General features: G+C 40.3%; 1 protein-coding gene across 1 annotated transcript; it reads right to left on the bottom strand.

The window, feature by feature from the left end:
• Nucleotides 1–4,488: 4,488 nt before the first annotated feature.
• On the bottom strand, nt 4,489–11,542 carry LOC114572988 (galactose-specific lectin nattectin). The gene is made up of 7 exons (XM_028604834.1): nt 11,500–11,542; nt 11,242–11,308; nt 10,872–10,934; nt 10,216–10,305; nt 9,707–9,841; nt 5,734–5,845; nt 4,489–5,631 (listed from the first exon to the last, which is right to left on the bottom strand). The coding sequence occupies exons 3-7, from the start codon at nt 10,932–10,934 to the stop codon at nt 5,564–5,566; spliced, it is 468 nt and encodes a 155-aa protein (XP_028460635.1). The 5' UTR covers nt 11,242–11,308; nt 11,500–11,542; the 3' UTR covers nt 4,489–5,563.
• Nucleotides 11,543–24,151: the final 12,609 nt, after the last annotated feature.

Below are 24,151 nucleotides of genomic sequence, written 5' to 3'. Positions count from 1 at the left end.
GAAGACAAAATGTTTTAAATTAATTCTTAAATTTACTGACAGGAAGATGATGAGGTCACACTGTCAGCTGCCACAAGGGAAGATACAGAGAGACCTATTGAGGTTAACACCTTTAAAATAACAGACTAACGGATGGTGTACCGTGATAAAACTAACACGCCCTCCTGTTGTCTTCTGGGTCAAATTTGACCCGTTTTCAAAAAGTTTCTACGTCACAAATTTGTGTTTCTTTCAACCAAATTGTCAAAGAAAATGACGTGGATGATTCCATACAACGCTCTTCACAAGTATGTACACTCTTCATTGAATTTGGGTGTTTTATTCTATTTTATAGCATTTAAAATAATAAATAAAAAAAGACAAAAAAACGTTGAAAAAAAGTGACAAAAATGTCAGAAAAAGCTTCAAAAATCGGAGGAAAAAAATCGACAAAAACATCGGAAAAAGTCACAAGCATCCATCCATCTTCGTCCGCTTATCCGGTGTCGGGTCGCGGGGGGAGCAGCTCCAGCAGGGGACCCCAAACTTCCCTTTCCCGAGCCACATTAACCAGCTCCGACTGGGGGATCCCGAGGCGTTCCCAGGTCAGGTTGGAGATATAATCCCTCCACCTAGTCCTGGGTCTTCCCCGAGGCCTCCTCCCAGCTGGACGTGCCTCCACCTAGTCCTGGGTCTTCCCCGAGACCTCCTCCCAGCTGGACGTCCCTCCAACTAGTCCTGGGTCTTCCCCGAGACCTCCTCCCAGCTGGACGTCCCTCCAACTAGTCCTGGGTCTTCCCCGAGACCTCCTCCCAGCTGGACGTGCCTCCACCTAGTCCTGGGTCTTCTCCGAGGCCTCCTCCCAGCTGGACGTGCCTCCTCCTAGTCCTGGGTCTTCTCCGAGGCCTCCTCCCAGCTGGACCTCCCTCCACCTAGTCCTGGGTCTTCCCCGAGACCTCCTCCCAGCTGGACGTGCCTCCACCTAGTCCTGGGTCTTCTCCGAGGCCTCCTCCCAGCTGGACGTGCCTCCTCCTAGTCTTGGGTCTTCCCCGAGACCTCCTCCCAGCTGGACCTCCCTCCACCTAGTCCTGGGTCTTCCCCGAGGCCTCCTCCCAGCTGGACCTCCCTCCACATAGTCCTGGGTCTTCCCCGAGGCCTCCTCCCAGCTGGACTTCCCTCCACCTAGTCCTGGGCCTTCCCTGAGGCCTCCTCCCAGCTGGATTTTGTTTCTTTTGGTTATTTGCCTTGGTTGATTAATCTTTTGTGATTTCATTTGCAAGTGGTCTGTAGAGATATTTTTCATGGAAGTTTTGACATAGGTTCCTCTCCTCAATTTATGTATATTTACAGCCTGATCCTGTACCAGGCTGGGTCCGTGTCAACACGCTGCCTCCTCGTGGTGAGTCTGCACTGGGTGACACTCTGTTGCGGTGTGTATGTAGCCTCGACACTGTAGATTTTGTAGTGAATCTTGCATGATATTTTGTAGTGACTTGCATGATATTTTGTAGTGAATCTTACATGATATTTTGTAGTGAATCGTGTAGAAATAAGTGTGTAGTGCATGTACTTGTCGGTGCTGGGCCTTCTGTCTCCTCTCCCTGTCTCCCACAGTTGTCTCCCGGAGTGGTGTGCGCGTGCTGACCCGACCTACCTACTTTGAGGTGAGTAAGACCACATGTATCTGCCATCTAATTTATTATTTTATTAATCTGCCCTTGATATTTTAATTGGAATTATTTTAAACTTTTTGTAATAAAACCAAACTTATTTGTGTACAATATTTGCCTACTTTTAATTGTTCCTGTTAGGGGAGAACTAGAGTTTGTCACACGACATACTCATTAACATAGTAAGGGTTCCTCCTGACCCTCAATAGGAGGTGGCGTTGTCAGGTTTGAAAGGTTTTGTGTTGCTCCGGCACTACAAATGCACAGGGTTAGTCTGCCTTGTAAAGATTTAAGATTTATTTGATTAGGACAATGCACATTAATCAACATTTCTGTAAATGCGCCAGTGTTAGCCAGTTGACTAGTTTTCAACTGTACTCCTAGTTGCTTGCATGTCTTTATGGTGGGAAGAAACCCACACTAGCACAGGGAGAACATGCAAACTCCACAAAGAAAGGCCTGAGACGACCTGGGTTCAAAACCAGAACCTTCATGGTGTGAGGCCGAAGTGCTAACCACTGAGCCACCGTGCTGCCGTAAAAACAGCGTGCTAGAAAACATGAACGGAGGATGGCTAAGCCGATCGTCGGCACCGCTGCACAAGGGGATATAAAGGTGGTTCGAACGAAGTTGTTAAGTGTTTTTTGCTACCAAATTCTCACCATACCTTGAAGCTGGGTACTTATCTGAGCAACTTGGCCGGGATGTCAACTGTCAGCGTATTGCCACCACGAGGAACAGATACAGCTCGTTTAAAGTGTGGGTTGAGTGCAACAAAGTTGCAGCGTTGTATAAACCAGAATTGTGGCCTGAAGGATCTGTGGTGGGCCGATATTATGAGCCACGCAAAGTGGGAGTGATGCGAGGTAGCACAGCTAGTCCTATTCCTGGAATGCAGATACAACTGCATTTCCCAACTAAATTGTTTGCGGGTTGGTTCATATAACTGCTACGGCCTACGTATGGGCAATAGTGCAGGAGACAGAAGCCGGCGTGGTGGATAACCTGCTGCAAAACTGTGACATTTTATGTTTACAAGAAATGTAATAATCAAAACAGGATTTGGGGAAACTGAACTCCTTTTGTGATGGTTCCCATGGGGCTGGTGAGTCCACTACAGACCTATCTATGGGAATAGTAAGAGAACGAATAGCAGGAGGTGTGGCTATACTTTGGCACAAAAAACTGGACTCTGTGATTAGTGTCATCCGGTTGGAAGTTGACTGGTGTATTGCTGTTCAGATAACAATTAACAATAAGGAGTTTACTATCCTGAATGTATATACACCATATGAGTCACATCAAAATGAAGATGAATACTTGAATAGACTGGCTTTCATAAACTCTTTTATTTCCGATAACCATCCCGCAAGTGTTTATGTGGTAGGAGATATGAATGCTGATCTTTCAGACAGGAGTTCACTCTTTGCTAGGCATTTTCTACAGTTCTGCGATGATAATAATCTTATACTATCCAGCCAAAGGCTCTTACCTGCAGATAGCTACTGGCTTCTGGAAGGAGGTGAGCGCTCTGACCAGGCATCATTACCATGCAGCGTAGAGGGAGTCTCTGGGGCTGATAACATAGCTGAGTTGTGGAGGCAACATTACTCTGACCTATTTAATTGTGTTAAAAGCGAACCTTATGAAGTTGGCCATGTTGTCAATAGTGAATCGCAGCCAATGAGATCTATCAAGCTTCACAGAGCTAGCTGATAACAGAGCTAGCGATTCAGATCAAATTACTGCAGAGCACTTGAAATGGGCCAGCACGAAGGTTGCATTTCTTCTTGCCATTTTTTACTGACTTTATGACCCATGGTTTATTACCAGACTCTCTGTTGTCCATTACTTTGTCATTAAGGACAAAGTAATGGGCAAGGTGGGGAGTGGGGATGATTATAGACCTATTGCGTTAACTAGTGTATTATCAAAAGTCCTGGAAAGAATTTTATTGGATAGGTTGTGTGTTTTTTGTACACTTCAGGTAACCAGTTTGGCTTCATGGCCAAGCACGGTACTGATCTTTGTATCAATGCACTAAAGGAAATGGTACAAACCTACAGAAGACAAAATTCCTCTGTTTTTATTGGTTATATTGATGCCTCCAAGGCTATTGACAGAGTTAACCATCACAAGCTGTTTTTGAAATAACAGTAACCAAAACAGTATACAGTATAATTAGAGCCGCATGTAATACATACAAGCGAACATGCTCGCCAGGAAGTTTTCATTGTGTTCTGATACTGTCAAGATAAACCCCTTTAGAGCATATTGGACTGCTTTTTACACTGCCCCCTTGTGGGTTAGGTTTAAAGAGGCAAGTCTCAATAAGCTGCAGGTTGCTTATAATGATTGTTTGTGCATACTACTCAGAAAACCAAGGTGGTGTACTGCAAGTGATTATTACTGGTGTATCTGTCCTTTTTATTTGTGTTGTTTTTCTAAGTGGACCATGAGTCTATTAATAAAAAAGGCTATCATAACCTAATTCTAACCCTAATCCTACACCCAAGTCTTAACCCTCAAACAGCCCTTTAAAGTTGGGGGGTCCAGCGTTTTGGCCCCTGCAAAGCTGTCCGGACCCCACAAGTATACTGTATTCCCGGTTTTTGGACCCCACGAATATAGTTAAACAAGAAATACACACACACACACACACACACACACACACACACACACACACACACACACACACACACACACACACACACACACACACACACACACACAGAGAGATCAGCTCTTGTCTTTAGACCCAGAGGTTGTGAGTTCAAACCCCCAGAGTAAATATTAATGATGTGTCCCTTTAAGAAAACAACAACAGGACCAGACACTCTTTTGGTGACAATATGTCTTTTATTTTTGAATGCTTATTTGAGTATATAGTATATAGTGAAGAAAATCTGCTGAATAAAGAACACAACACATTGGGTTTAGGAATAAAAAGGAGCTAGTTCATTAAACCAGTGGACTATATGAATTATTAATATTTATTATGAAGTGTTATTACAGTTGCATTCTCCTCTTGTATCACAGAAAGGTCCGACAAAATATACAGTTTTATTTTCTATATGGCCATTTTGGATAGAAAGATCGTCACCACTCATGTCTGGTAGGTTTACCTTTGGACGGAGCCAGGCGAGCTGTTTCCAGTCTTTATGCTAAACGAGGGAACTTCATATTTAGCGTACACACATGAGAGTTGTATCGATCTAAACAATAACTCTCAGAGAGAAATCTAATTAGTGTGTTAATATTTTATCAGATGAGGGGGCGCTGTTTGTAACAGATTATATTCAGTAAACTAAAATGGAAAAGATGTGTGAGTATTCAAATGTTTTCTGTATTTCATTGTGTTACTTACTATAGATTTAAGTCCAATTACTGATTTGTTTTTACATTTACATTTGGACGGAGTCAGGCACGCTGTTTCCAGTCTTTATGCTAAGCTAAGCTAGCTGTTTCTGTCCGTTTCCAGTCTTTATGCTAAGCTAAGCTAGCTGTTTTCCCCCCGTTTCCAGTCTTTATGCTAAACTAAGCTAACATCTGCTCGAGGGAACTTCATAGTTGGCGCACACAAATGAGAGTTGTATCGATCTGAACAATAACTCTCAGAGAGAAATCTAATTATGTTAATATTTTATCAGATGAGTGGGCGCTGTTTATAAGAGATTATATTCAGTAAACTAAAATGGAAAAGATGTACTGATGTTTTTGTCCAGCTCAGTGAGCCAGTTTCTGTCTAATTTTAAACCCAAATGTGAACTGTTCCCTAACTCTTCAGATAATAAACAAGCGAAAGTGAGTCATCCGTCAGCAGAGAGCTGTTTCTGTCTGCCAAACAAACTGAAAGTGAATCAATGATAGAGCGTATAGATGAGCTGTAGAGGCATCATGACGGCGTGGTAGAGTTACACGCTGTTCTTGGAGCAGATGAAAGAAGCCTGGTTGGCACAAACCCAGTCGAACCAGCCGGTTGCTGTAGAGAGAATTTACAACCATGTAAAGGAATACATTCAATGTCTAAATTTTATATTAAATACTACAACATACAACAAGTTGTATTAAATGTTTGTTTTACTTCCAACCCAGTTCATCAGAAGACAGTCCTCCACACCAGGCAGGTTAGGCTCCCCCGCAGCCCAGCTTTTGTATTTCAATCTGGATCCCTCACTCCACATCCACGTGCCCACCTGGAGGATAAAGATTGGTTTAAAGTCAAAGTGAAATCAAGAGTTTGTGTTGTTGTAATACTCATTCAGGCAACATGAGGATCCTCCTTGTTTTCTACCAGTCACATGACAGTTACGGTTAATGGTCTTTATAATCACATTTAGCAGAGAAAAGGTGACTGAGAGCCAGGAACAGAGCACCGTGAAGTGACGGACCTTACAGTTGAGTTTAGCAGACAAAAAGTGAGAGTCATGCAGCGACGACAGTAAAGTTTAGAATAAACTAAACAACTAGTTAAGATTAGAAAAAAAGATGGTGGTTTGGATTGAAACACTTCCGTGTGAAAGTCTTGTGTTTTCTCCTTAACTTCTTCAGGACATGAACACCTGTTTCCTGGGTGAAAGTCTTGTGTTTTCTCCTTAACTTCTTCAGGACCTGAACACCTGTTTCCTGGGTGAAAGTCTTGTGTTTTCTCCTTAACTTCTTCCAGGACATGAACACCTGTTTCCTGGGTGAAAGTCTTGTGTTTTCTCCTTAACTTCTTCCAAGACATGAACACCTGTTTCATGGGTGAAAGTCTTGTGTTTTCTCCTTAACTTCTTCCAGGACATGAACACCGGTTTCCTGGGTGAAAGTCTTGTGTTTTCTCCTTAACTTCTTCCAGGACATGAACACCGGTTTCCTGGGTGAAAGTCTTGTGTTTCTCCTTAACTTCTTCCAGGACATGAACACCTGTTTCCTGGGTGAAAGTCTTGTGTTTTCTCCTTAACTTCTTCCAGGACATGAACACCTGTTTCCTGGGTGAAAGTCTTGTGTTTTCTCCTTAACTTCTTCAAGGACATGAACACCTGTTTCCTGGGTGAAAGGCTTGTGTTTTCTCCTTAACTTCTTCCAGGACATGAACACCTGTTTCCTGGGTGAAAGGCTTGTGTTTTCTCCTTAACTTCTTCCAGGACATGAACACCTGTTTCCTGGGTGAAAGACTTGTGTTTTCTCCTTAACTTCTTCCAGGACATGAACACCTGTTTCCTGGGTGAAAGTCTTGTGTTTTCTCCTTAACTTCTTCCAGGACATGAACACCTGTTTCCTGGGTGAAAGGCTTGTGTTTTCTCCTTAACTTCTTCCAGGACATGAACACCTGTTTCCTGGGTGAAAGTCTTGTGTTTTCTCCTTAACTTCTTCCAGGACATGAACACCTGTTTCCTGGGTGAAAGTCTTGTGTTTTCTCCTTAACTTCTTCCAGGACATGAACACCTGTTTCCTGGGTGAAAGGCTTGTGTTTTCTCCTTAACTTCTTCCAGGACATGAACACCTGTTTCCTGGGTGAAAGGCTTGTGTTTTCTCCTTAACTTCTTCCAGGACATGAACACCTGTTTCCTGGGTGAAAGACTTGTGTTTTCTCCTTAAGTTCTTCCGGGACATGAACACCTTTTTCCTGGGTGAAAGTCTTGTGTTTTCTCCTTAACTTCTTCCGGGACATGAACACCTGTTTCCTGGGTGAAAGTCTTGTGTTTTCTCCTTAACTTCTTCCGGGACATGAACACCTGTTTCCTGGGTGAAAGTCTTGTGTTTTCTCCTTAACTTCTTCAGGACATGAACACCTGTTTCCTAGGTGAAAGTCTTGTGTTTTCTCCTTAACTTCTTCCAGGACATGAACACCTGTTTCCTGGGTGAAAGTCTTGTGTTTTCTCCTTAACTTCTTCCAGGACATGAACACCTGTTTCCTGGGTGAAAGTCTTGTGTTTTCTCCTTAACTTCTTCAGGACATGAACACCTGTTTCCTGGGTGAAAGTCTTGTGTTTTCTCCTTAACTTCTTCCAGGACATGAACACCTGTTTCCTGGGTGAAAGTCTTGTGTTTTCTCATTAACTTCTTCAGGACATGAACACTTGTTTCCTGGGTGAAAGTCTTGTGTTTTCTCATTAACTTCTTCAGGACATGAACACCTGTTTCCTGGGTGAAAGTCTTGTGTTTTCTCCTTAACTTCTTCCAGGACATGAACACCTGTTTCCTGGGTGAAAGTCTTGTGTTTTCTCCTTAACTTCTTCCAGGACATGAACACCTGTTTCCTGGGTGAAAGTCTTGTGTTTTCTCCTTAACTTCTGGGTGAAAGTCTTGTGTTTTCTCCTTAACTTCTTCCAGGACCTGAACGCCTGTTTCCTGGGTGAAAGTCTTGTGTTTTCTCCTTTACTTCTTCCGGGACCTGAACGCCTGTTTCCTGGGTGAAAGTCTTGTGTTTTCTCCTTAACTTCTTCCGGGACATGAACACCTGTTTCCTGGGTGAAAGTCTTGTGTTTTCTCGTTAACTTCTTCCAGGACATGAACACCTGTGTCCTGGATGAAAGTCTTGTGTTTTCTCCTTAACTTCTTCCAGGACATGAACACCTGTTTCCTGGGTGAAAGTCTTGTGTTTTCTCCTTAACTTCTTCAGGACATGAACACCTGTTTCCGGGGTGAAAGTCTTGTGTTTTCTCCTTAACTTCTTCAGGACCTGAACACCTGTTTCCTGGGTGAAAGTCTTGTGTTTTCTCCTTAACTTCTTCCAGGACATGAACACCTGTTTCCTGGGTGAAAGTCTTGTGTTTTCTCCTTAACTTCTTCCAGGACATGAACACCTGTTTCATGGGTGAAAGTCTTGTGTTTTCTCCTTAACTTCTTCCAGGACATGAACACCGGTTTCCTGGGTGAAAGTCTTGTGTTTTCTCATTAACTTCTTCAGGACATGAACACCTGTTTCCTGGGTGAAAGTCTTGTGTTTTCTCCTTAACTTCTTCAGGACATGAACACCGGTTTCCTGGGTGAAAGTCTTGTGTTTTCTCCTTAACTTCTTCAGGACATGAACACCTGTTTCCTGGGTGAAAGTCTTGTGTTTTCTCCTTAAGTTCTTCCAGGACATGAACACCTTTTTCCTGGGTGAAAGTCTTGTGTTTTCTCCTTAACTTCTTCCAGGACATGAACACCTGTTTCCTGGGTGAAAGTCTTGTGTTTTCTCCTTAACTTCTTCAGGACATGAACACCTGTTTCCTGGGTGAAAGTCTTGTGTTTTTTCATTAACTTCTTCAGGACATGAACACCTGTTTCCTGGGTGAAAGTCTTGTGTTTTCTCATTAACTTCTTCAGGACATGAACACCTGTTTCCTGGGTGAAAGTGTTGTGTTTTCTCCTTAACTTCTTCAAGGACATGAACACCTGTTTCCTGGGTGAAAGTCTTGTGTTTTCTCATTAACTTCTTCCAGGACATGAACACCTGTTTCCTGGGTGAAAGCCTTGTGTTTTCTCCTTAACTTCTTCAGGACATGAACACCTGTTTCGGTTACGTTATTTTTTCCGACTGCCAGCGTTCACGTGGTCGGGATGTGTGTTCTTCTTCTTCTCTTATATTGGCGTTTGGCATAACAACTTGTTGCATGACTGCCACCAACTGTTGGGTGTAGCCTTGGGCATCAGGTGGGTGAATATACACACAATAACAAAAGATTTTCTGCTTTTTTCTCATACGAGCATCCAAACAGCACATCTACAGGTGTTTGTTTGTGTTATCTGCAGGACACCAATGGGAAAGGTCACGGAGAAGGGGTTGTTTTTTTTATACATAGGCCTACTTATGAATAACCTGAAACATGTTATGACTGTGCATGTTTCTTGGCAGAGACATTTGTCCACAGTAAACAGTTTATTGTCATTGAAATATGTTCAGTGAACCAAAGTCGCCTACATCAAACGTCAGCTGTCAACAACGCGTCACCAACTGGGAAACTCTGTTGGCAAAATCTAGCCCCAGTTTCCCACCACTGATTCCCACAGGACGTGACGTCAATGGTGACGTTTTCACTCAAAAAAAATTCTTTTTGCGATGTCCGTGAACGCACGGAAAGTCTCACCTTCACTGTGTCAGTGCCTCCGATCCAGGAAGTTGTATGTGCACCGGTCACTTGGAAAATGAAGTCTTGGAGGAATGTATTTTCCTCAGCTGAGTAGATGGAAGCCAGATGCCCACCAGCGGTCTGGCAGAAGGTCTAATGGAGACAATATAATCAGTTTACAACATTTAGAAAGAAACTAAAACATAATCACATTATTAACAGATCTCAGGGCAGTTTTACAGTCACAGCGCACATTTTTATACTTTTAATAAGTGGTGTGGAAGAAGTATTCTTTACTTCAGTAAAACTACTAATACCACACTGTAAAACTGTTACAGTAAAAGTCCTGATTTAAAATGTTACTTAAGTAAAAGTATGTAAATATCATTGGTATTAACGGGTGTTCAAGTCTCGGGAGTGTTTGATCTTTTTTCTAATTATGTGGTATTAGTAGTTTTACTGCAGTAAAGTATCAGAGTACATTGGTATTTACGATGCATGTGTTATGATAGATAGAACTGCTGTACCTCTGCATCGAACCAGGTCTTTCTCTGCATGTAGAAAGCGAAACAGCGAGAACCAAACTGAGTCCAACCAGGAGGGCAGGCCTGTTCACCCTGTATGAACAAACATGCCAAAAACAATCAGACTAGTGTATATCGACACCTGTTCATCTACGGATTGTTCCTCCGCAGCGCTGTGGAGATAGAGCTGGCAATGCAAGACTACAATCAGAGCAACCCAACGTGTCAGAGATACTGTTCTGACCTTGGCAGGAGGTTTTCATTTTCTTCACAACACTGTGATCACATAAATTTCAATGTATTATAAGTAACACAAACCAACGACATTCATGGTTGGGGAGACTGGACTGATTTTCTACTGTTTAGTGTTAATCACCGTCTAACTCAGCCAGTTAAGAGCTACATTTAGCTTTAGATGTTATCCGAATATGGTCCCTGTTGCACAGGTTTTAATCAGCTCACAATTTTTGATGCACATTTATATGCCACTTACTAACTGTATGTGCAATAACATCTGCTGAACAGGGCGAACATTTACTCGAAAGTGAAGATTGTAAACTGTTTATTAACAACTGTTTATAATAGTAGAACATATATTTTTAATCTGCCAGATCTTTTTGTTGTTATTTTAGTGATTTATTTCTTAAGAGTGTACTTACATATGCAACTAAAAGTCCGCTGGACAAACAGAGCAACAAAGCAAACGGAAAGACTGATGTCATCTGTGGAAAGAAGTTAAACAAAGTCAACATACGGCAGACAAGGAAAGAATGTCAGACAATTAACGACTGCAATTGATCATTAATGAGCAATGAATTCATCAAATGAAAGTATCTAGCTAGTTATAATTGTATTGTAAAATAAAGATAGGGTTTAATATTTGATAGATTATCTAATATTTAAAATGTCAATGATTAAATACACCAAGTTTTCCTCAAAATAGAAAATGTCCTCTTGATAAAGACATGAATAGTTATTATTAAAAGTAAAAATAGATCCAACTGTGATAATAGATTGAAATATTATTACCTTTGCTGAGGTGGTGATTGGCTGACACAGAGAAGAAGAACAAGCTGATGACTGTCACTGAAAGAAACTGTCACAGATCTGAATAGTATTAAACACTCAATAATAACAAATAAGTTGAAACGTCACCTGGATTTACTAATGCATCCACAATCTGCATTTCATTTTCTGCAATTCAGTATAAACAAACATATCAAACTTTCAGGCAAAACATTGATTGGTAATGATAACAGTACAGGTTGAAATATCCATTATACTCACATCAATACTCTTTGTTCTTCCTGGTCTGGTTTGGAGCTAAAAGAGAGTCACAGGCCCTTATATACCTTGGAAAGGGGAGTGGTCTTAGTAGATCAGCATTAGGGTTCACTGTATCAAGGCCATGACACTTCACTCACTCTTTATAAACTTCTAATGTCGATGATGATTGTCATCATGAATCAATATTGTGTATATAGTTTTTTTTTTTTTTTAAAGTCACTGATAACTTTTGTGATATGGTTTTGGTATATATGTTAATGTTCTTAAATTATGCAACATAATTTGCCACAATGAAGAGGAGAACACATGCTGATCAGGCAAATATCAGATATTCAAAGTCAAATTATTTTTATTTTATTTTTATTTAATCAAGAGCCCCCATCTTTGTGTTATTGTAGTATCCTGATATTTTCCCAGCCATGTTTACTGGGCTATATTAAGCGTTCATTTTAAAATTATTGTAAAATTTCCAACAGCATTTAAACGCAAAACTAGGGAATAATTACTTTGCAGTTAGCTAACGTTAGCTATTAATTGGTGCACCCAGGGGTTCTTCTGCTTCACTCCCAGCCTGTAGGAGACTACTTCGCCAGGAGGAGAGTGTAAAGCAACAAACTCGTACACCCAGCCAGACCAGAGCTGGTGTCTGGCGGGGGCGGAGGGACTGTGACATACGGTGATATTACTGACTAGCTTCCTGCGAAGCGCGAGTGTGGGCAAGCCGCTCCGGTCTGGCTGAGTTTGAGTCCAAAGCTGTGTGGACTCTTTGTGGCGGGTGCCGGCGGTCTTTTGTAACCATTGCTAATCAACATTAGAGAGATTTGCAACTAACGTTAGCATCACATTATCAATGACTGACTTGTGACTTTGACTGGCATAAACAATATCACTGGCCCAAACAGACCAGCGACTGGCCAATCAACTTGCCCGACATACTGCTTTACTAGCCCCGGGCCATCGGACCATTGCTTATGTCAAACCCTGCAGTTCATGAAATTCTTTTGGATTTTCTTAAGACGATTTTTCTTCTCAAAGAATATGCAGGGACACCACATGGTGCAATAATAGATCTTTATTCAATCGAAAGACCCTGAGTAATTTATCTTCAGAAAAATGACTGACTTTCCTTCAGCATTTGTTTCTTTTATACTTAGCCACGAAACAGGCACAAGCTTCTCATTTGACACCCAGGAAACAACAACTCCATATAAGGTCACTTAACCTCCTCATGCTCTTCCAATCATTTATCTAACCCAGTTGTTAGAGTGATTCCAATAAATTGTTCTGAAATGATGTTCAGAACTGCACATAGGCAGAAAAACATGATAGCACCTAACCACCTTATTTATCTAAGCTTATTACACCATTTACGCCGGCAGTCCGGCACGCACTCTCTGCTCTCTTGATGCTGGTCTCCCGGTCATTCCCCTAGTAAACAAAACATCTGTTTGTTGAACAGCATTGTCCTACCATGCCCCTAACCTTTGGAACATGTTAAAAAGCTGATATAAACTGATATTAAACACACACACACACACACCCACACACACACACACACACACACACACACACACACACACACACACACACACACACACACACACACACATACCACTCACACAGTGGGATTAAAAACCCACCTCTACTCATTACACTATAGCCAACCATAACACTCCATTCTTTCTGCGTCCTTCCCAAACAGACCTTTTCACTTATTCTCTTATGTTGCTGTTTCTGTATTTGTTTATTATTACTGCTTTAATGCTGTTATTTGTTTTGTTGCTCTCTGATATTTATGTTCCTTTAATTGTAAAGTGCACTGAGACATGTAGCTGCCAACACTTGGCTCCTGAACGTGGCTACATTGTGGCTATGGGTCTTCTTAAAGAGCATGTTGGGACAATACAAGATTGCTATTGCATATATAGAAAAATGGGTAACAGTATACAATGAGGGTACATTAATTAGCATTGCTTAATGCCTTAATAATCATTAATTAACCGTTAATTACAGTTAAATAAGGTGTCTAATAAAAATGTATAAACAATGTTCATGTTTGTTCATGTTAACTAAGGTATTAACTGATGCATTATTTACCATTAGTTAATTCAGTAATAAGCCTAAACTAGAAATAACAGCTAACTACAGTCTCTAACTATCATTTACTGATGTTAATGTTAACTAAGGTATTGATTGATTCGATAAATATGATTGATATGCGATAAATATAACAAAGATAGATTTATGTAGATTTAAACTTTGGAGATTCTAGCTTTAACAAGGTCTCATTCTCTAAATGATTAGTTGTTGAGATGGACATAATTCCTAAAAAATACAAATGACTGACTTGTGACTTTGATTGGCAAAGACGATATCACTGGCCCAAACAGACCAGCGACTGGCCAATCAACTTGCCCGACATACTGCTTTACTAGCCCCGGGCCATTGGACCGTTGCTTATGTCAAACCCTGCAGTTCATGAAATTCTTTTGGATTTTCTTAAGCCGATTTGTCTTCTCAAAGAATATGCAGGGACACCACATGGTGCAATAATAGATCTTTATTCAATCGAAAGACCCTGACGTTCCTTCAGCATTTGTTTCTTTTATACTTACCCACAAAACAGGCACAAGCTTCTCATTTGACACCCCGGAAACAACAACTACATATAAGGGCACTTAAACTCCTCATGCTCTTCCAGTCATTTATCTAACCCAGTTGTTGGAGTGATTCCCATAAATCGTTCTGAAATGATGTTCAGAACTGCACATTGCACAAACCACCTCTACTCATTACACTATAGCCAACCATAACATACTATTCTTCCTGTGTCATTCCCAAACAGACCTTTTCACTTATTCTCTTATGTTGTTGGTTCTGTATTTGTTTATTATTACTGCTTTAATGCTGTTGTAGGAGTCATACATTGGGATCTTTCCTCCTTTTTTTGCGCTGTTGTGTATGTGCACGCGCTTAGTGACGTCGTTGATTATTGTGGGTGTCACCGGGGGTGTGGTGACTGTATTAGTGTGTGTGTGTTCACTTGTGCGGGTTTGGACCAGGTGTTGACCTGCAGGGTGAGCACGTGGAGAAACTTTCTGTTGACCATCACCATCGTCATCTTCTATTACTGCTCTGTCTGAGGGATCTTTGCACGGCTTATGAAATGCATCAATCCAAGTAAGTGCTGTTTCTTGCTGAGCTTGTGAAATGGATCAATAAAGACATCCCATCAAGTGCAATGGTTCAGCGTGACGTGTCTTCAGTGTAAACCCACATGTCTTAGCCTGCTGTGGCGTTTGGATTAGTTTTTAAGTTTATATGCCGCAATAGCTGTTATTTGTTTTGTTGCTCTCTGATATATCTGTGTTCCTTTAATTGTAAAGTGCACTGAGACCATGTAGCTGCCAACACATAGCTCCTGAATATTGCTATTGCGGATTTCCACCAGATGCGTCAACACCCACCGGGTCTGGATTTGTTGCGGCACGGCTGCGGCCGGGACTGACAGCTGTAGTCATGAGGACCCACGAGTTCTCGCGAATTCAGGTAGAATAGAACCACAAAACCACCAACAGTTAGTTTCCAACCAGAGGAGCAGAGGCCAGACAGAACCATCTGTCTATCACCTATGTTGGTGATAGACGGGCCAAATCAACCAATCAGATCCACGAAGTGTATGAAAATACAACCACAAGCCAAAGCAGGGAAAGCATAGCTCGTTAGCTCAGCATGCAAGCAACATGTCGGTAAAAGATATTTGCCGTTTGTGTAACGAGAATTTAGGAATAAAAGGCACCATTTCAGGTTCCTGGACCATATTCCAAAAGAAGGATCCAAGAGAAAAAAAGCATTAGTGAGCGGCTAACAGAATTAGGGCTACCGCTGGCTGATATTACTGGTTAGCTGATTGGATAAACCATCGGTCTATCACCACCTAACCCACCTCAAAACCAAAGCTGATTGGTCCGGTCGTTTGGCTAACGGCTCCAAATTTTCTCTGCCTCAAGATGCCAGACTGATCTGTGAGTGGAAAACTGGAGCTCGCGAGATCAGGTCTCACGAGGCTAATGATCTGCCGCATCTGGTGGAAATCCCCGCTAAGGGTCTTGTTAAAGAGCATTTTGGGAACAAGTATAAGATTGCTACTGCATATATAGAAAAAGCTTCTTCTCTTGAACAACAATCACGTCCGAGGATGTCAAAGCCCTCCAGGCTCATGCATTATTCCTGCGTGGATGTTGTAATGTGGTGGAAGAACTTCAGTTCATGCAAGAGTTAAATACCAACTAACTTTTAAATGGTTATTTCCAAGTTGTCCTTCAAGCTCATGGAATGATGGAGAGGCAAATTTCATGACATTTGGGAAGCGTCAAATAACAAATTTCAAAAACATGGTTGCATTTCTTGAGATACATGTGAGAGTCTTGGCAGACCCAATCTTTGGGATTGTTGTAAGCCTACAGGTTGTTAGCTTGAATACTTCCAACAAGTTTAAACCGCAGTCAAAGAGCAGAATGAAAGGAAGCAGTTTTTCTACTACAGTGATTCCAATGGATTCTGATGAAGACAAAGAAAGAGACCATGTCACAACAGGGCTGAGTTGATTCGAACGCACCGTAAATCTCCCTCCTGAAATATCTGTCCCCCTCACTTCTTAAATTATGGCTATGTCGCTGTGTTCAATACCATCATCAATTTTGCGGACGACACCACCGTAGTTGGATTCATAACAGACAATGACGAAACAGCCTAGAGGGAGGAGGTACAACATCTGGCTCAGTGGTGTCAGCCTAACAACCTAGACCTTAACAACTAAAATGATGATGATGATGATAGATTTCAGCCGGTCAATGTACTGAACATCCCACTCTCTGCAGGACATCTACACAGGCCAACTTAAAAGGAAAGCCAGCTTTATAATAAAGGACCCATACCAACCCTGGACACTGCCTGTTCTCACCCCACCTCTCCGAGAGTGGGTACAGATCACTAACATGTAAAACAAATGGGCTGAAAAACAGCTTCTTTCTGGAAGCTGTAAAGACTGCCCCCCACACACACACACACACACTTCCAAAGACTGAAAGAACTTGAATCGCTGTTTTGAACAATTGTTTCCTGCTGCTAACTTACATTAACCACTGTTTTACTATATAAAATAACTTGTATATTTTTTGCCTTTATTCATAATTTTTCCAGTTGCCTTTGTGTTCTGCATAAAAAAAGATGAATAAATAATGATGTTAAAGCTTTAGTGATCATCAGAGGTCTCCAGCTGTGAGCAATGTGACAGAGTTGATCCACTGAGATCAGAGGTGTAGATTTCAGGGGGGGATGCAGGGGTATGTCCACCCAATATTTAGAAGACGTAGATTTGTCTCCCTCAAAAAAATATGAAAAACCTATAGAGGGGGTGCAAAACATGTACGTAAAAATAGAACTGTGTGTAATTAAAGAAAACAACAGGAAGTGACAAATACCGATAGATTTAAGTAGATTTAAATGTTGGAGTTTCTCTAACAATTTTCAAAAATTAAAATAGGATCAGGGTCTCATCATTCCTTAAAAATAAGATGTACAAGATGATATTCTAAGGAGCTATTGGAGGGTAAACTGGCTGAACAGGATTGGAGTACAGTTATTAACAGTAATGATGCCAATCGGGCATGGGAATTGTTTAAGGAGAAGTTCTTAATAGTATTGGACATGGTTGCACCAATGAGAGAAATTAGAGTGAAACAGAAGAGGGCCAAATGGATGACTACTGAAATTATTGATTTAATTAGACAGAGAGACCATATTTCAGGAAGTATAAGAAGTCAAATATGCAACCTGATTTTGATAAATATGTGTATAACCGGAACCAAGCAAGATATCATATACAGAAGGCTAAAGCTGACTACTATGCTGAAGCAGTGACAGAGAATATTCACCAACCAAAGACATTATGGAAAATTCTTAAAGAGATAGGTGCAGGGAAAATAATTAGTAACAGCTGTAACACTGGGATTGACATTGATAATGATATTTGCTTTGACAAAAAAGTGATATCAAATCATTTCAATATGTTTTTTACTACTGTTGCTGCCAACTTGGCTTCACATTTACCAACAGGTGCTGGAAAGTATGGGTTATCCTTCCTGAACTCCCTTTATCAAGATGTGTCATCAGACACATTCAATCTGAGTCTAGTATCTAAGGAGAGGATTATAGAAATGTTAGCTTCTTTATCTACTAATAAAGCTACTGGCATGGATTATATTCCAGCCAGATTCTTAAAGGATAGTGCTAATGCTATTGGTGAGGTTATTGCACATATCATAAATTTGTCCATACAATTAGGTAAGGTTCCAATTGAGATGAAAAGGGCCAGGGTACTCCCCCTGTTCAAGAAGGACAGTAGGACAGATATGAAAAACTATAGACCAGTGTCAATACTACCAAGTGTATCTAAAATATTGGAGAGAGTGGTTTTTGATCAAGTGGAGCGGCATTTGATCAAGAATAATCTGTTATATGACCACCAATCTGGATTTAGATCTGCTTACTCCACTGACACATGCCTCACTTATCTTTGTGATTACATCAGACAAGAAAGTGAAAAAGGTAACTATACTGGCATGGTGTTACTGGATTTACAAAAAGCATTTGACACAGTGGATCACTCTATTCTTTTATCCAAATTACAATGCATGGGTTTTGGCAGGGCTTCTCTAAAATGGTTTAAATCATATTTATCAGAAAGAAATAAAACTTGTGATTTTGATGGAGTCCTGTCTGAACCCATGAACATAATTTGTGGTGTACCCCAAGGCTCGATATTAGGCCCTTTGTTATTCCTAATATATGTAAATGACATGCCAGCTGCAGTCAAATGTCAGTTATTATTGTATGCTGATGATTCCTCACTACTAGTGTCTGGAAAAGACATCTCCCAAATTGAAGACACTCTTAGTGGTGAGCTGCAAAATGTAAGAGAGTGGCTGATCGACAACAGACTGTCATTGCACTTAGGGAAATCTGAGTGCATCCTATTTGGCACCAAACGTAAGTTACAAAAGGCATCTGCATTAAAAGTTATATGTAACAAAAATGAAATTGAAGCAAAGAATTCTGTTATTTATCTAGGTATTATATTGGACCAAACATTGTCAGGATATTCCATTGCAGAGAAATTACTGAATAAAAGTGCCTGCAAATTAAAATTTTTATACCGTAATACAAGACAGTTTGACTCCAAAATAAAAAACTCCTCGTCTCAGCACTCATTCAATGCCATTTTGACTATGCATGCTCAGCATGGTATAGTGGCCTAACGATGAAAATGAAAAACAAGATGCAGATTATGCAAAATAATATGATCCGTTTTATACTGTCTAAACCTTCTAGGTATCATGTGGGAAGAAATGAGTTTAAGAGGGTTGAGTTCCTGCCTGTTAAGCTTAGAGTTGAACAACTTAAACTTAATCATATGTACAGTATTATTAATGGTGTAGCCCCAAAGTATTTGGGATTTCAGATTTTAATGGTACATACTCAACATGCCCATGAGACTAGGGCCAGTGTCCGTTCATGTAAGGTGCCATGTGTGAATAGCGAAGCCAGAAAATCATTTTTTTATACAGGAATTATTTTATGGAATAGTCTTCCACTTCATATCAAAATGGCAGTAACGAAAAGGGATTTTAGACATAAAGTTAGAGCCTACTTATGGAATAAAATAGATAATTAGGGGAAATAAAATCTAGATTGGGGACAGAGAAATTTATTGTTTGGTAGGTCATGGTGATTTAGCTGGTTTTTTGATGTGTAGTTTTATTTTTTTTATTGTTTTAATCTTAGGACTGTATGTGTTTGCATGTGTTGTATGTCCTGTTCTCTTACATCAGGGACCATGTTGGAAAAAAGTGTTTTTCACTTTTACATGTTATCCCTTGGATCCCCTTGTTGTCTTTCTATATCCATAAATAAACCAAACCAAACAGATGAGATGGACATGATTCCTACAAAATAACACATCCTGAGACATGTGTGATGTTTTGACTGTGAAGAAAGTTTTGAACATTAAAGAAGAATAATCATTTCCTTTACATACAGTAAAAAATAACATTTGCACCATAAATTGTTGCATCAAAATTCACCAGAATGCAGGAAATGAAGTGTTTGGCAGACAATATTTTGACGACCCTCAGACCCCCCAGTTATAATGTGTGTCCCCCCATCAATGTTGAAACCAAAGCTACACCCCTGACTGAGAGGCAGAAACATCATGATCACTACCACAAGGTTGGTGGATCAATCCCAGGTCATTTGACCACATGTCAAAGTGTCCCTGAGCAGGACACTGAACCTTAAGTTCCTCCCTGGATGCAGCCAGTAAAATGCAGTAATAGACTTTCACTATGTTGTACTGTGTGTATGTGGCAATTAAGAATAAAGTTTTACCTTTTCTGAAACGCTTACTCGTTCCTTGGGAGTGTTTTTGCCTAAAATTAACTGTCATCGCTGCTTTACGCTCACTTAACCTCCACTACCATGACCCCTGAAAGAACAGTAATCAGGCAGTGCCTGTATCCAGCTCGCAGTCACCTTTTGGCGTCTAAACAACTGCTGTCCCGGAGCTCTGTAGCAGCTGAATAAAACCAGCAACTGCTGCTCAGAGTTTATCGTTCTATGCATAGACTGTTCATGTTACAGCGCTTCACTTAGTTTAAAACACTTATTTTTTAGGTTATAATTAATATTGGGTCCAGGCAATTGGTGACGTAACATTGATCACTTTGACATTTTGTCCCCAGTGGGGATAAAAATAATTGAGCAGAAGCAGGGATATGTAGACCAGAAAGGGGGAAATCGCACACATCACACATCACACACAGACACAGACACGGATAAAAATGTGTTTCAGTACTGGAAATATGAAATAAATTTCATACAAAAATCTGAGAAGGGTTCCAACATAACAATTTCAGATTATCTGAAAAGGGAAATTTTTTTCAAAATTCAATTCACAATGAGAGTTATCTCAGGACACTTTACAGATAGAGTAGGTCTAGATAAAAGTTACAAAAAACAATCAATTTGAATTTTCCGCGAGCAAGTATTTGGTGCGACAGCACTAGTGGTGAGGATTGTGTACTCATCTACGCTATTGCAGTCAATGAGACAGAGCATCTTTAAACATCAGTTTGACGCTAATTGATCTTTGTGGAAATACATTACAGGCATCTATGTGTTGTCTAAACACAGTACACTAATTGTCTCAATGTTGTAGTAAGAGATTAATTTTTGACAGCAGTTTAAAATTCAGCATTTTCATGAAGTCCTGCCCCTTGTCTACTAAATGCTGCGAGGCCAGATAATAGCTCCCTGAGATCAGCACCTGCCAACGGTGTCAAAGGTTCTGAGTTCGAGCCCCTGGTGTTGCAAGATGATCGTACATATATATAATCAGGCATTAAGCTGTGGACAACTGCCCTGCATGTTTTAAATGTGTCCCTGCATTAACGCACCTGATTCATATTAACAATCAGGCCAGCTTAATAAAGTCATGTTGTTAAGTCAAACCAGGTAGACTTAATTAAATAAATTACAGGCATCTATATGTTGTCTAGAACTCAGTGAAGGAAGTATTCAGATACTTTACTTAAGTAAAACTAATAATACCACACTATAAACATACTCTGTTACAAGTAAAAGTCCTGCATTCAAAATGTTACTTGAGTAAAAGAGGAAGTATCATCATGAAAATCTACTTAAAGTATTAAAAGTAAAGAAGAATCCTCCCATTGTAGAACTTGTAAAGGATCCAACCAGTTGTGTGTTTAATGGTCCACACACACACACACACACACACAGACAGTTGTGTGTTTAATGGTCGGATCATGTCAGCTGGACTTGTAGGCCGTTATATTGTTGGCTAGTTTACTTTAGAATCTAACTTCAGATTTTATAAACTACATGTGATGTGTGTGCAGAAATCTTAATGTGTAAAGTAACTAGTAACTAAAGTAATTAGTAACTAAAGCTGTAACAGATGAATGTAGTGGAGTAAAAAGTCCAATATTTCTCTCTGAAATGCGGCGGAGTAGAAGAAGAAAGTGGCATGAAAAGACAAAGACATCCTAATAACTTACTAGTATTTCATTAAATTTTGACAGTATATATATATATATATATATATTACAATCCTGCATTTGCTTTGCAGTTCCATTGACCGGGGTCGACTTAATAAAATAAATAACAGACCTTACTAGACAAAGTGAAATTAGTGACAGTATTTCAACATCAACATTTTGAAGCAGTCCAGCACATTGTCTATTTGATGTCATGAAGCCAGTTGTCTCATCACCGGGCCAATACCTCACTGAGATCAAATCCGATCTTTCGACCCAGAGGTTGTGAGTTTGAGCCTCCAGAGTAAATATTAATGATGTGTCCCTTTTAGAAAACAACAACAGGACCAGACACTGTTTTTGTGACAATATGTCTTTTATTTTTGAATGCTTAGTTGATTATAAAGTAAAGGAAATCAGCTAAATAAAGAACACGACACATCACTTTTAAGAATAAAAAGTATCCAGTTCATTAAACCAGTGGACTATATGAATTATTAATAGTTATTATGAAGTGTTATTACAGTTGCATTTTCCACTTGTATCACAGAAAGGTCCGACAAAATATACACTTTTATTTTCTATCTGGACATTTTGGATAAAAAGATCATCACCACTCGGGCTGCTCCCCCCGCGACCCGACACCGGATAAGCGGACGAAGATGGATGGATGGATGGATCACCACTCATGACTGATAGGTTTACCTTTGGACGGAGTCAGGCTAGCTGTTTCCAGTCTTTATGCTAAGCTAGTCTAGCTGTTTCCCCCTGTTTTCAGTCTTTATGCTAAACTAAGCTAACCTCTGCTACAGGGAACTTCATATTTAGCGTACCCACGAGATTGTATTGATCTGAACAATAACTATCAAGCCGCCTTCACACTAGCAGTTGAAATCAGCTCCGATACGGTTTCAAAACGACCGGAAGTCATTCATTTCCTGTGGAGATTCGCAGACTGTATGCGAATGGGTCCGAACGAGTGCGGTGCGAAAAAAATCGTGTCAGTTGGTCAGCCGGATGCGTTCAAAAAATGTAACTCTTGCGAAAGGCTACGGACGGTTCCTGTACGATGGAAGTTCAAATCAAGAGTTCTTGTTGTTGTAATACTCATTCAGGCCACAAGAGGATCCTCCTTATTTTCTAACAACAATTCGAGAGACACAAGGCAAGGGCCTCTGTACTGTCAGAGCAACCAAAAATAACCAGATTACAATCCGGCTGGATATTTATCTGACATTGTTTTGAAAGACTTAAATATTAAATAAAATTAAATATTTCACTCCAGAAATTACTTAATACTGGACAGTGCCAGTATAATTGTGACAGTGATCCCTCTGAAATACCACATCTGTCACAAAGGGGGGAAACTGATTCAAAACTCTTGTTAAGTTTGGTTTTGAAAGGTATCCTGGGTGAAAGTCCTGTGTTGTTTGACATAATACATACATAATTTGTAAATCAATGATTTATATCATTGATGCAGCCACAATCTCCACTTAGTTTGAGTTTTACTTAACAGGAATAAACTCCGATAATTAAATAACTTCAGATAATGAATGAGCCACAAATAAATTAAATTCACCTCTCCCAAACGGGATTACAAAAAGGGGAGAGTCTTTGAACTAGAGTCCAAGTCAAGTCTCAAGTCTCTGGGGGTTATAATGAGTGTTGTATCACCTGCTGTGTCCCATCCAGGCTGCTCAGAACACTGCATAGCTATATAGAAGATATTCAAAGCATGTCATATGTTTTTATGACTCCATTAACTATTATAATACAGTATTTTCAATTCAATTCAATTCAATTTTATTTATAGTATCAAATCATAACAAAAGTTATCTCGAGACACTTTACAGATATAGTAGGTCTAGACAACACTCTATAAATTCCAAAACCCCAACAATTACAGTAATTCCCTCAAGAGCAAGCATTAGCAGTGGCTGTTGCGACAGTGGCAAGAAAAAACTCCCTTTTAGGAAGAAACCTCGGCAGACCCAGACTCTTGGTAGGCGGTGTCTGACGGGCTGGTTGGGGGCGTGATGAACAGTGGTGATAACAGTCACAATAGAAGTCACAGTGACTTCGAAGGTTATCGTGGAAGTTCATGTCATAGCAGGGCACATCGTGTCAATACTGTATCTGAAGTCTCTTTTATATAGACCTTAGTGGTCCCCTAATACTGTATCTGAAGTCTCTTTTATATAGACCTTAGTGGTCCCCTAATACTGTATCTGAAGTCTCTTTTATATAGACCTTAGTGGTCCCCTAATACTGTATCTGAAGTCTCTTTTATATAGACCTTAGTGGTCCCCTAATACTGTATCTGAAGTCTCTTTTTTATAGACCTTAGTGGTCCCCTAATACTGTATCTGAAGTCTCTTTTATATAGACCTTAGTGGTCCCCTAATACTGTATCTGAAGTCTCTTTTTTATAGGCCTTAGTGGTCCCCTAATACTGTATCTGAAGTCTCTTTTATATAGACCTTAGTGGTCCCCTAATACTGTATCTGAAGTCTCTTTTATATAGACCTTAG

Source organism: Perca flavescens, chromosome 2 (genome assembly GCF_004354835.1).
Source record: "Perca flavescens isolate YP-PL-M2 chromosome 2, PFLA_1.0, whole genome shotgun sequence".
Lineage (NCBI taxonomy): Eukaryota > Metazoa > Chordata > Actinopteri > Perciformes > Percidae > Perca > Perca flavescens.
Note: the sequence above shows the minus strand (reverse complement) of the source record. Positions and strands in the feature narration are given on the sequence as shown.